Source organism: Polyodon spathula, chromosome 3 (genome assembly GCF_017654505.1).
Source record: "Polyodon spathula isolate WHYD16114869_AA chromosome 3, ASM1765450v1, whole genome shotgun sequence".
Taxonomy (NCBI): Eukaryota; Metazoa; Chordata; class Actinopteri; order Acipenseriformes; family Polyodontidae; genus Polyodon; species Polyodon spathula.
In genome coordinates, this window is record NC_054536.1 from 310001 (window position 1) to 324380 (window position 14380).

General features: G+C 40.6%; 1 protein-coding gene across 9 annotated transcripts in view; it reads left to right on the forward strand.

Moving 5' to 3' along the window:
* LOC121309702 (NK-tumor recognition protein-like) overlaps positions 1-14380 on the forward strand; it is a 38933-nt gene that overhangs the window by 2593 nt on the left and 21960 nt on the right. For 5 of the 9 annotated variants that reach the window (XM_041242808.1, XM_041242845.1, XM_041242863.1 and 2 more), the window contains exons 1-6: positions 1203-1287; positions 5754-5834; positions 9132-9206; positions 11743-11850; positions 12512-12556; positions 13778-13865. In XM_041242808.1, coding sequence (XP_041098742.1) covers positions 5777-5834; positions 9132-9206; positions 11743-11850; positions 12512-12556; positions 13778-13865 — 374 coding nt within the window. In that variant the 5' untranslated portion in view covers positions 1203-1287; positions 5754-5776. Of the gene's footprint in view, positions 1-1202; positions 1288-1433; positions 1453-5753; positions 5835-9131; positions 9207-11742; positions 11851-12511; positions 12557-12890; positions 12919-13777; positions 13866-14380 lie in introns of those variants that run through there. The other 4 variants (XM_041242826.1, XM_041242817.1, XM_041242865.1 and 1 more) reach the window with 4 other exon arrangements.

The window sequence follows — 14380 nt, forward strand, 5'->3', positions numbered from 1 at the left end:
TGATGCATCACAACACTGCTGAACTACAGAAGCAAGGGGGTATATATATATTTATATATATTATTATAGAGCTAATATAATATATAATATACACATATATATATAGCAACCATGCGTTTATATATATCAACACAGTGAAAAAGATACATATATAATATATATAGATTATATATATATATATATTATATATATATTATATATATATATATATATATTATATATATTATATATATATATATATAGATATATATTATATATATAGTATACACACACAACACACACACACGGCATCAGAAGCCTATCAGTAGCTCAAACTAATCATACAAACGATGGGAAGTTGGCACTTTTCTAACATGTTGTTGTTGTTTGTTTATTATTATTATTATTTATTATTATTATTATTATTATTATTTGTAAATGACTCATTTGAAACAGTATGGGTCTTTAATGCCTCTTCCTGGGGGCTTCCCTCATGTTTTTGTGTTGTGTGTTTGTTAGAGGTTGCAGCAATGTGTCTGAGTACAGCAGACATGACACTAAAGTATAATTACAGGTTGAATTGTAGGCATCAGTCTACACATATAATTATTATACTATCATTTAAAAAAGACCATAAGAAGAATCTTCACAGGACGTTTAATCTGTGGCTTTTTGCATATTCCTGTGGAACTGCAGTTACAATGAATGTAGATATTCCATTTGAATTGAGTGCTGCTTTCATCTGCAAAATATGCTTTATACAGCCATATTCACAAAGCTTTAATTCATGGCTCATTTAGACAATTCATTCATGTAATTTACATCATATACAGTATTTAATAAATCAGAGGGTTGTTTCAATTCCCCTTTACCCTAAAACCCTGCATTTATTAATTTCCCTCGGTACTGGGGTAAGTCATATTTCATATACAACAGGTTCAAAATAGATTGTAACTCTACATAACCTCATGTACTCTATTCATTTGTCACACTGGGCAACAAAACATTACACATTACACACTCTTGAACTAACACGTTAGGGCTTGTGTCAGTCTGCTGTTCTCCAAGTACACCTACCACACTGAAACTGCAGACGCAAGTGCCAAAGCATGTCTGTTTAAAACTTCCTTCAGCAACACTGCTTTTCTTAGGCCAAGCTGCAGCGTTTTACACCGACCCAATTACCGTGTGTGACCATACCCTTTAAGACGATTCCGCCAGTTTCCCGGCAGACAACGGGAGGGGTCGAAGGGAGTTCTGCGACGCTCAGGTTGGAAACAGTTGCAGCCACGACTACGCGAAGGGCAGGTGAGAGGAAGAGCGATGCTGCACAATGTGTAATAGCCGTGTTGCCTGGACTCGTTATCTAAGGAAATGTGCATTGTTCGAGGAGTGTTGCGATTGTGGTCTGTTGTGTTGAAGCAGCATGTCTTCCCAGAGGACGGGATTTGAATAATGAAGTCTCCTGAGAGAGTGGGTGCTTCTTGTTTTTTGTAGTCAGTCGTTCATGCAAAAGACAACAGGCGCTTTTATAACGTCACTAGTTTGTGTTTGTGTTTGTCTCTAAAAATATTTAAACAGATTTATATATATATATATATATATATATATATATATATATATATATATATATATATATATATATAATATATAATATATACGGTTACGGTTAGGTGTTTTTAGTTTTGCTTTCAGTTTGAAACTGCGTACTACCTGGCGGTAGTGCGCCTCAGAGTAAGTACGATTGTTACCATTTGTATTGTAAAGTAATCTGGCAGCCAGTTCGCCATTGTTATACGTCCTGTACTTATTTTACAGTAACACATAACTAAGTGGAAATGTTATACTTTAACTATGAGATTTACTGTTAAATGCGATTTTATTTATTTATCCATTTATTTATTTACTTGTGTGTGTTTTACCACTTCTGAAATATTAATAGCTGGCTGGAAATAAGACTATTGCATTCAACTCACAGCAAAACCAGGAGTGAATCAAACTGCTATGCAATGGGAGTCTTATTTATATCCCTGTAAAACAAACCTACGTTTTGGTGACGCTTCTTTTTATGTTGGGCCATATAAACCCGAATACTCATCAACAATCCATTGCCATATAATTGTCTGGGAATACACTGTGCTTGAAGACTGCTGTAATCTGTGATAGTTTAGCTACACCAGTGTCTTTCCCAAATGTGTTGCCTATTTAGTATTTACCCTTCCAGATCCTCTGCTTCCAAAACTAGCCAACCTCCTTGCATCAAAAACAAACACAGATACTTTTACATTAATAAAAACACACGTTTGCCATCTATCTTCACACATGCTGCCCCTATCTCGGTACAGAATCCCAAAGTGACAGACTGACCGGTATTATAATTGCCTGGGAAGTCTGTGTGCACAGGGTTACTATTCATGCTTGGAGACAGGCCATCTAGCAGGCCTTGTTTGTACATGACGGGTACTGTCTGCTATAACCGAACACGTCCCATTGAGCCACAGAACCACCTTCATTTCATAGCTACTTTCCTCTGCATAGTCGCTAAACATGCACTGTAGCTGAAAATGCTGGACTTAAACTACTGCAAACAGTTGAGTAGTTAATAGAATGCATTATTATACTGGAAGCTGTCATTAAGTCCCCACCACCAGGCCGTCTGTAATTCACAATTTAAACTAGAGGAATGCTGCCTAAGTGTCTTTATGAATTTAACTCTCATCGGCAGTTTCTTCTTCCACATCACCGCTGGAAAGGAATGTGCTTTTAGATTTGGAAAGCAATTGCTGAACTTGTTATAGCCAGACACAACTTACTGTATTACAAAGTTATGCCTTTATCATTAACTGTATCTGTGGGGTACAATTTTACAGCCTTAAAAACCAGAAGGATTACTCTATGCCCCCTATGTTGTGACTGGACTGTACCCCCTTGCACGTTTGATTCACAGGATTGAATGTTATGATGAATAAATAACAGTATCAGAATTTCAGATGCGTTCCTCCAGATTCACCAGAAGCAGTGTGCTGTATTCATCACCCACAGTGCCTTGATGTAATGAAGCTTACTGCCTATCCTACATACACTGTGCATCACAAACTAATTCAATCATCATCACTGTCATTAATTCAACTCAGTGGGATCTTTAAAGTCAACTGCAATTATTATATTTTTTTAAAATTTCACACTCAAGCAGTAAAAACAAACCACAGTTTCATTATTTGATAGTTTTCAAAAAGTAATAAAAGCCATTATATTGCTCATAACGCAGGCAGAGACAGCATAGGGGCAGGGGGCATGGCTGTGTGTGTGTGCCTTTATTTTACAGCGAGATGTTATTCTTTGTAACATGTTAAAGTAGGGTCATTCCATGCCAACTCAACCAGTGCCGCTGCCCGTCCGTCTCAGATTTTCCTAGAAAAATTCACCTGGGTTTTCAGATGCACTGAGTTCAGAAATGATAGCCATTATTTTTTTTTTTTAATTTCCCCTTCAACCTGTGACCTTGCAAAGGTCAGCCTAACATGAGAAAGGGACCTTGACCAGATAAATCTCCCTGGGTGCAGTTTAGATGCTTCCATCCTGTGTAGTGCCTCGTTCTACTCGTATTGAATAGGGCTTTTCAGAAAAAAGTACTAGCAGCACCCTACACACTTCTGGCAAATTACCAGACTAGGGGTAACTGATGAGCTTTATTCGAACTTCAGCCTAACCCTTTATCCTGTAGGGTATATAGTGTATTGCTGTACGAACGTTAGGAAACCAGTCTTCCAAATTCCGTGAAAAACTTTTGGTTTCAAGTCCCACCACTGGTCATTAAACCCCCTTGAAATTTGAATTTTTGCTATTTTTGCCAAGTATAGGCCATAATAACTTGCGTGGGGGGACTCCAAAAAATCACCCAAAGATATGTTTGGATAGATGTTGATGAGATCTATAAGCATCAAGCAAAATATTCTGGTATCAAGGGATTCTGGAATTTTGGCAGATTTTTGAAGTTGCATTTGTCATGCATTCAAGCATTGGTTATGGACACTTTGAGATTAAAGTGCCACATAGTTCTATCCAAACTGGCTATTTCTTCATCTTTGCATTCTCTGAGGACAGATCTAGAGGAAAAAGCAACAATGTGGGCTTCCAGTGGCACTCGCTTGAGCTGAGGGGTTATGAACTTGCATGGGATTTGGGACTTCGTTGTTATGATGGCACATTTGAAACTACCAAAACCTTACTTAGTTGGATTTTAAAAACAAAATTCACGGTTTTTTTCAAAAAAAAAAAAAAAAAAAAAAGTGCTTTGCCATTGTTGCAGTCTTACTTGCTTTCTTATTCTCTACGTGTTTACGACTGGCATTATGATATTTAATGGTATTGACTCGTACATGATCACGCGAATTACAGCAAAACTTTAAGAATACTAACGCACCATCATCATATAGATAATCAGATTTCTTTTAGCTCTGTCTTACTGAAACTTTTTTTTACTTCGTTGGTGCAGCCTCCATATTGAGTTTCAGAAGATATGTGGAGTGATGTCGTAAAAAAAAAACAAAAGGAATGGACATGGTATTCTTGAATTACTGTACACTCGTGTATTTTCGGCTAATGTGCTGATTACATTTTTACCAGTTTCAAAACGCTTTCTTGAAATCGTCATTTTTTAAAAGGGAAATTAAAACAAAAACCATCAAAGTGTGAGTATTGTGATTTTTATTTATGTTTACTGTAGTATTTATACTTCTAAATAATGCAGGAAGATTGTGCTTCACTGATTTTAGTATTCAGCTGTACGATGAGTTAAAAACTCAAGTTCATGAGCAGCACCGAGCCGCACTCTCTATAGAGGGTGTATCGCCACCTTCTTCTCCCATCCTGCTGTACCAGTAGATTCGCTGATGCCCGAGCGAGTACTCCACTAATGTGACGTGCATTTCTCCACGGGAAATCAGAATCCGCCTCAAGACAGACACAAATATGCCTGTGTTAATGCTTTGTAAGAATGGTCTAGAAATAGGGTTACCCTGAGAGACTGGAGTCTTGATTTTGAGGTTGATATTTATGATAATAACTTGTGAAAGCTAGTAAACTGAGTGTGAAGGTTGTTGCCAGTTACTGTGAAAAATGCACACATTTTAGCCTTTGAGAGAACGCTGGTTCCAACCGTGTTCTAAATTGTTAAATTGAACCAATCCAGCTTCAGAAGTAGGTTGTGATCTCATTTTCCCTGCTACAGCTGGAGTGGAATGGCTCTCCAGGACCGTGACTGGACACCCCTGGGTTAAGGGCTATGTGTTTACTGTAATGTATAGTTAGCATTCCCGGGTTATAAATAAATCCACCTCTGCAAATTCAGAGAGAAAGGGTGCTTCACAAGAGCTTGCTTTCCCTCTTTTACTTTGCTGCTGCTGCTGCTCGTTAATTAACAGCTCATACATTAACACACACACTCCTTTCCTTCTGATGCAGCGTCGGTCTTCATTCTAGTTCTTTCATGTATTCAGCGCTCGCCTGGGTGGGTTTATTTGAGTTCATTACAGAACAGCAGCTGTCTTGTGGCTTCTGATCTTTTAACAGTGTGACAGGTTGATGCATTAAAAAAAAGAGGTTTGCATTTAAATATCTTGCAGTAGCAGATAAGGCTTTAACGAGCGCGCTTACACTTTGTCATGTGTTGCATTAATGAGGGACAGAGAGGATTCATTCTAAAAGTGGTGTGCTGACGGAAGGGAATAGTCTTTGCAGCTTGTCACTCAGTCCTGCCTGCTTTCATTCTTCAGGTTCAGAAGGAGCATCTTTGGAAATGGGTGTTCAAGACCGGCCTCTGTGCTATTTTGACGTTGAAATCAATCGAGAGCCAGGTAAGAGACAGTGCTGTTATTTCTTTTAAGGATTCATTGGTTGGTCATTTTTCTTATTGATATCCCTTTGTTCATACTGTCCCACCCTGTGTAATGCTGCTAATTCTCTACTGCAGTTGCTGTGTTGTTCGTTATTTACCAGACTCACTAACTGAATGCCCTTCAGCCACCAGGGCTGCTTCTGAAAGGGGGATTTTCTTATTGAGGTGTGCTTTTAGAAATGACCACTAGGGATGTGTGACTGGACTTCTGTACAATGTTTACCCTCCTCTGCAACTGTGAGCTAGTAGTGAATTGTAAATACACACGTGTAAATGTGCATGTCCCTGCTGTTACTGTACTCTACATGGCCCTGCTGTTACTGTACTCTGCATGGCCCTGCTGTTACTGTACTCTGCATGGCCCTGCTGTTACTGTACTCTACATGGCCCTGCTGTTACTGTACTCTACATGGCCCTGCTGTTACTGTACTCTACATGGCCCTGCTGTTACTGTACTCTGCATGGCCCTGCTGTTACTGTACTCTACATGGCCCTGCTGTTACTGTACTCTGGCCCTGCTGTTACTGGCCCTGCTGTTACTGTACTCTGCATGGCCCTGCTGTTACTGTACTCTGCATGGCCCTGCTGTTACTGTACTCTGCGTGGCCCTGCTGTTACTGTACTCTACGTGGCCCTGCTGTTACTGTACTCTGCATGGCCCTGCTGTTACTGTACTCTGCATGGCCCTGCTGTTACTGTACTCTGCATGGCCCTGCTGTTACTGTACTCTACATGGCCCTGCTGTTACTGTACTCTACATGGCCCTGCTGTTACTGTACTCTACATGGCCCTGCTGTTACTATACATGGCCCTGCTGTTACTGTACTCTGCATGGCCCTGCTGTTACTGTACTCTGCGTGGCCCTGCTGTTACTGTACTCTGCGTGGCCCTGCTGTTACTGTACTCTGCGTGGCCCTGCTGTTACTGTACTCTGCATGGCCCTGCTGTTACTGTACTCTGCGTGGCCCTGCTGTTACTGTACTCTGCGTGGCCCTGCTGTTACTGTACTCTGCGTGGCCCTGCTGTTACTGTACTCTGCGTGGCCCTGCTGTTACTGTACTCTACGTGGCCCTGCTGTTACTGTACGTGTCCCTGCTGTTACTATACATGTCCCTGCTGTTACTATACTCTGCATGTCCTTGCTGCTATTTACTGTGCCCAATATGTGTACAAAGCATTCTTAAATACGTAATGGCATTGTGGTAACGGTGTTTCTCTCCTCAGGAGGAGTGGCACTGTGGTGACGGTGTTTCTCTCCTCAGGAGGAGTGGCACTGTGGTGACGGTGTTTCTCTCCTCAGGAGGAGCGGCACTGTGGTGACGGTGTTTCTCTCCTCAGGAGGAGTGGCACTGTGGTGACGGTGTTTCTCTCCTCAGGAGGAGCGGCACTGTGGTGACGGTGTTTCTCTCCTCAGGAGGAGCGGCACTGTGGTGACGGTGTTTCTCTCCTCAGGAGGAGTGGCACTGTGGTGACGGTGTTTCTCTCCTCAGGAGGAGCGGCACTGTGGTGACGGTGTTTCTCTCCTCAGGAGGAGCGGCACTGTGGTGACGGTGTTTCTCTCCTCAGGAGGAGCGGCACTGTGGTGACGGTGTTTCTCTCCTCAGGAGGAGTGGCACTGTGGTGACGGTGTTTCTCTCCTCAGGAGGAGTGGCACTGTGGTGACGGTGTTTCTCTCTTCAGGAGGAGTGGCACTGTGGTGACGGTGTTTCTCCGTGTTTGAATTTATCCTTCTCTGTGTTTGAATTGATCCTTCCTCAGAACTCAATTGAAAATATATTCTGAGCTCATTTGCATGAGAGTAGTTGGACCGGTTCTTTATGCCAGGGCTGTTTTAAGGGCTGACTCACTGGCTTTTTTGAAGTATCCCGTTCAAGGCTCTTATTAAGCTTGTCAAAATACAAATAAAGTGCTGTGTCTTGGTGCAGTCTGGGTAAACCATATCAATTTTTGATCTCTCTTTTTTTTTTTTAAATGTGTTTGGTACTATGCAAAGATTTTAGTAAATAAAAGGTATTTTATTTGTATCAAGTAACTAATGGTTAAAAGTGACATGGTTTTAAAAATGGCCCTCGAGGGGTGAGCAACAGTAATTTCTGTTCGTTATTAATGGAAAATCATTTCAGTGGCGCATCCCTATTGGTCAAATCACCTTGCATCAGTAATTTAACCCTTTAAGTGCTTGAAAAGGTACATTAGTTAGCTTGTAAAAAAAAAAAAAAAAAAAACAACAAATCTGTTGATCTCTGGTAAAAGTTGTTAAGGACCTCGTTTAGGTCGTTACTAAGAGTACAGAATCTGGGGGTAAATGAAGCATCGGTGTGTCTGGACTGAATGCCCACACATTCCACATGTGCGTGTACTGGATGCAGGTTATGCTGATACAAGAGTTTCATTTTGCCCATGTTTAATGGAAGCCAAACAATGAAGTGTATACTAATAGATAAGATTATAGTGCCCTGTTTAATATAGTAAGCTGGATAGAGTGCATAAAGTGAATACCACCTGCAATACATTTGTGTCTAATTAATAGTAGTAATAGCATGTACAACTAATTGATCGATATAGTAGTTTATAATGCATTTAATTTACAGGTGTGAAGGTGTCATTTTTGCTCTTGAACCTAAAATAATGTACATACAATTGGTTGTTCATTTGGGATATCAGCAATCTGCTGCTTTTCCTTTTAAACAGTTTGTGTTTTATTAATGTTTCATTGAAGATAAGATTGTTTCCTGAACTCATTTTCCTAGCAAAGTGTCTGCTGATGTTATCAGATTTCCACAGAACATAGAGCAGTTAACATGGTAATGCAATATCACTGGACTGATAATGTAGCTGAAGAATCAATATGTTCTTTTCTATTATGAAGTATGCACGATCTAAAATGTTAACATTCTCCCTTTGCTGTTTTCAGAGATGTGTAAACCTTATGAAACATGAGAACTGATAAATAACAGCCTTCTTTTTCTCCCTCTGCCACATCAATCAAGTGTTTCTGTTCAGTAAATTGGATGATGAAAAGGTCTTCCCAAACACTCTTCCTTTACTCCAACTCATTTCTCAATGGGAAGAGAGCATGCTGCAGATGGAATTCAGTGTTTCATATGTGCTTTTAGAGTTCTATTATTTCATTTGCATTCTTCGGATTTATTTTAATCCCACAGAAGCTAATTTAAGAAACCTGTCTAGTGACACTTTTGGCAGTTAACCCATCTGTTTTTATTATTTTTTATTCAGATGTTTTTTTTTTTTTCAGTTGGGCGCATTGTCTTCCAGCTTTTTTCGGATGTCTGTCCCAAGACATGTACAAATTTTCTTGGCTTGTGCACAGGTAAGTGGAATCTTTATAAAGGATGCTAATAGTCACGGGGGGGGAGGAGGCGGGAGAGAGCAGAGTGCAAAGCCAGCAGTATCCGTGTGGTTTTTGTTTGTTTACCCTGTGGCACTCTAATAGACAGCAGTTGATAATAGACAGGGCACAGCCAGCTAATCTGCAGGAAAGATTGGAAGCCAGTGACCTTTTGAATTTGCAAAAAGCTACCAGAACCAACCGGGGGGGTGGGGGTCCAATGTGTTCTAATGCAGAAGGACGGCCCATATCAAAGACAAGTCTCTGAATTCAACTCCTGATGGTGAAATTCCATGCAGTCATAACCGTTGCATCCCAAATACAGGTCTTTTTCACATATCAAGTTGTCATTCCCTGTAAATTATGCCCGCAGAGAGGCTTTGTTTTTGTTCACAGCTATGTTCTGAAAACTAATGCTGTCCATTCACTTTAAATCCTCATCTCATCTCATAATGCCAATAACGGGGGCTTTAATTAAACAAACAAAAACAGCTCAGAAAAAGAAACGTTAATGCACAGAAGAGCAATGAGAGAGCTTCAGACTGCAGTGTTTTGCAATGAGAGAGCTTTAGACTGCAGTGTTGCAATGAGAGAGCTTTAGACTGCAGTGTTTTGCAATGAGAGAGCTTTAGACTGCAGTGTTGAAATGAGAGAGCTTCAGACTGCAGTGTTGCAATGAGAGAGCTTAAGACTGCAGTGTTGCAATGAGAGAGCTTTAGACTGCAGTGTTGAAATGAGAGAGCTTCAGACTGCAGTGTTTTGCAATGAGAGAGCTTTAGACTGCAATGTTGCAATGAGAGTGCTTTAGACTGCAGGGTTGAGCAATGAGAGAGCTTTAGACTGCAGGGTTGAGCAATGAGAGAGCTTTAGACTGCAGGGTTGAGCAATGAGAGAGCTTTAGACTGCAGTGTTTTGCAATGAGAGCGCTTTAGACTGCAGTGTTGAGCAATGAGAGAGCTTTAGACTGCAGTGTTTTGCAATGAGATACCTTTAGACTGCATTGTTGAGCAATGAGAGAGCTTTAGACTGCAGTGTTGCAATGAGAGTGCTTTAGACTGCAGTGTTTTGCAACAAAAGGTCCATACATCTGCCTTTTGTTATCTCCTTGCGACCCCCTTTGATGCCAGTGGGATTATCTCTTTTGATTTCTCTGAAGTCTAGAGCCTGTTCCCTTCTACTCCACAGCATTGTTATCTCATTAGCTTGCAGTCATTGTTGGGCAGTTTGTAGACGCATCGTCTCTATCAGTGGTTAGCAGTACATGCAATTTGAACCAAACAGTCTGCTATCTGCAATATTAGTCTCTTTTCAGAAAAGAACACAAGTATATCTCTGCTAGTCCACATGCGTAGCAAACCCCTAATCAATTCTCAATCGATGTTTTCCAACAGAGAGCTTTAGACTGCATTGTTGAGCAATGAGAGAGCTTTAGACTGCAGTGTTGCAATGAGAGAGCTTCAGACTGCAGTGTTGCAATGAGAGAGCTTTAGACTGCATTGTTGAGCAATGAGAGAGCTTTAGACTGCAGTGTTTTGCAATGAGAGAGCTTCAGACTGCAGTGTTTTGCAATGAGATAGCTTTAGACTGCAGTGTTGCAATGAGAGAGCTTTAGACTGCAGTGTTTTGCAATGAGAGAGCTTCAGACTGCAGTGTTGCAATGAGAGAGCTTTAGACTGCATTGTTGAGCAATGAGAGAGCTTCAGACTGCAGTGTTGCAATGAGAGAGCTTCAGACTGCAGTGTTGCAATGAGAGAGCTTCAGACTGCAGTGTTGCAATGAGAGAGCTTCAGACTGCAGTGTTGCAATGAGAGAGCTTCAGACTGCAGTGTTGCAATGAGAGAGCTTCAGACTGCAGTGTTGCAATGAGAGAGCTTTAGACTGCAGTGTTTTGCAATGAGAGAGCTTTAGACTGCAGTGTTTTGCAATGAGATAGCTTTAGACTGCAGTGTTGAGCAATGAGAGAGCTTTAGACTGCAGTGTTTTGCAATGAGATAGCTTTAGACTGCATTGTTGAGCAATGAGAGAGCTTTAGACTGCAGTGTTGAAATGAGAGCTTTAGACTGCAGTTGCAATGAGAGAGCTTTAGACTGCAGTGTTTTGCAATGAGAGAGCTTCAGACTGCAGTGTTGCAATGAGAGAGCTTTAGACTGCAGTGTTGTATCTCCTTCACTCCTAGAGGAGCAGAGTGCTGTATCTCCTTCACTCCTAGAGGAGCAGAGTGCTGTATCTCCTTCACTCCTAGAGGAGCAGAGTGCTGTATCTCCTTCACTCCTAGAGGAGCAGAGTGCTGTATCTCCTTCACTCCTAGAGGAGCAGAGTGCTGTATCTCCTTCACTCCTAGAGGAGCAGAGTGCTGTATCTCCTTCACTCCTAGAGGAGCAGAGTGCTGTATCTCCTTCACTCCTAGAGGAGCAGAGTGTTCTCCCATTGAGGATACTGAAGTGCTGAAGCGTGTCGGCTCAAGTTCAGAATTGAAACAATGCGTGTAAATGTATGCCAATGTTTGTGCTGTTTACAGGTGAGAAAGGAAGAGGAAAAACAACAGGGAGAAAGCTGTGTTACAAAGGCTCCACCTTCCACCGCATTGTTAAAAACTTCATGATCCAGGGTGGGGATTTCATTGAAGGTAAACCTCAATTTCATTTACTAGTTAGATCTTTATAAAGGAATAAAGAGCCAAGATTACAACAGCATTTTACAACGTGGTGCGCTATTTTGAGGCGAATTAATAAATTAGCACCAGTTAAATGCTAGATTTAATTTTAACTGTTGCTTTATGCCTTTATCTACTTAATTTAGACTTATGGAGCGTGAATGACAGACAGAAAGCATCATTTTCTCTGGAAAACTTGATGTTATCTGAGCGCTTAGCAACCAAGGTCACCGTTTTGCTTTAGTAGACATGTTATTCGGCTGTAATATTAGTGTTTCATGATGTGTGTTTTATTTTGAACGATCATTTAAACCTGCCACTAGTGCTATACAGCAGACCTTACCTCAAGCGAAGGGAAACTGGTGCACACAAAGCAGGCTGATCAGATTAAGAGCAGGAGGTGCTTCAGCAAAGAACCTTTGCAGGTTATGATATTGGTTCCTCCGCTGTCCAAAATAGACTAGATATGGAGGACTAACCTGTATCTAAAATGTGTTTTGGGTTATCGATTGATGAAAGTATTTAAATAGATTATGGTTTAAGATCCTTCGGATAGCCAGACTGTCTCATTCACAGAGCTTGAATTCAAGTCTACTTTCAGAACACTTTGGTTTTGTTTTTGGTGTGGTTGCAGGTAATGGAAGAGGAGGTGAATCGATATATGGTGGCTATTTTAAAGGTAAGGATGAATATACAGTACAGTCATCTTTAAATGGCTGGAGAGTTCACAAAATATAATACAAAGCTAAGTCCCTTCAGATCTGTGAACTTTCAGCTCCTCCTCTTATGCATGAAGATAATGCTGGATGGGAAGTGACTGTGTTTGCATGCTCTGGGACACAGAGACTGTTTCCTTTTTTATTTTGTTTTGTTTTAAAAAAATTAAAAGTTTTGCTTTTATTTATTTATTTTTTAGTATTTTTTTCTGACTTTCAGCATGGAGGTTAGGCAATTCTTTTCATGAAAAATCCAATCTTCCTGCCTAAAATTTCAACATATTCTTTTATTTATAGAGAGTGTGGTCTTATGCAAAATGAAAAGGTAAGAGATGCAAAGCTCAGTAACACAATTCAAACATTGTTCCCTTCCACCCTCCCCATCAAGAACATGGGTAACAAGAGTCTTCTACTGTCAGTGAATGGATGGATATCTAAATTGATTGGAGACCTGGAGAGATTTTTCCCCCCACTCACTATTTTTATTTTTTTAGTGTTTTATCAAAATGTATTGAACATTCCTTATGCTTTGTGTAATGTTTTTTTTAATACATTTCTGTATAGGATAGTTTCTTTTGCTTTTAAGAATCGTGTAAATGCAGTAATCGTGAGGTTTGGGTTCGTTATGTTGGTCACTGAAAAGTACATTTTGTTTTGTTTCAGGTCTGGTTAGGACTGACCATAAATCTGTAAATAAATATTTTAAAGCAAAGTACAATTTTGGTCATTTTACTGAAATATTTGTAAGATAAAAGGCATTGCGAAAATGAATCTAGTTAGTTTCCTTCTACTTGAACCTACAGTATGTCTGAAAAGGAGTGCCATCCTTTTAAAGGTGATAATCTTGAATTAAAATGAGCTCTCTACAGGTTTTTGAGCTGCCTAGTAGCTTACAAATCAAGTGCGTTCACTGAACCTTTGTGCATTGAAACCTAGAGCCTTTCATTTTAGAAGTCCAATTGCAGTGTGGCCTTCAGACTGATAGATGGCTTATCTTTATTAAATCATTGTAAAATGGGCTGGTTTGTTCCCAGTGATTTTGAAAGTCCTGATACTGAATGTAAGATCTGGGGCCAGCATAACAAGCCCAGCCTTCCTCTCGAGGGCTTGCTGTTCACACGCACACACTTTCTGCCGTGGGATAGTGAAGAGGGGGCTAACTCGCTGTTTCTTTCTTCAAACAGATGAAAACTTTGTTCTCAAACATGACAGAGCATTCCTTTTATCAATGGCAAACCGAGGCAAAGACACGAATGGGTCACAGTTTTTCATGTGAGTAGCTTTCATTTTGGTGCTGAGGAGTTGGAAGCAGGGAAGCACCATTCATAGGAAAGATGGGTCTCAGTCCTACACAAACACATGCTGTACTGTGGGTAGGTTAAGTGAGCTGCTCAGTGACAACCCATTTAACAGCTAACATTCTCACTGTGAGCTACAGAGCAGAGTCTATCACTGAGCGGAAACATTCTCACTGTGAGCTACAGAGCAGAGTCTATCACTGAGCGGAAACATTCTCACTGTGAGCTACAGAGCAGATTCCATCACTGGGCAGAAACATTCTCACTGTGAGCTACAGAGCAGAGTCCATCACTGAGCAGAAACATTCTCACTGTGAGCTACAGAGCAGAGTCCATCACTGAGCAGAAACATTCTCACTGTGAGCTACAGAGCAGATTCCATCACTGAGCAGAAACATTCTCACTGTGAGCTACAGAGCAGATTCCATCACTGAGCAGAAACATTATCACTGTGAGCTACAGAGCAGATTCCATCACTGGGCAGAAACA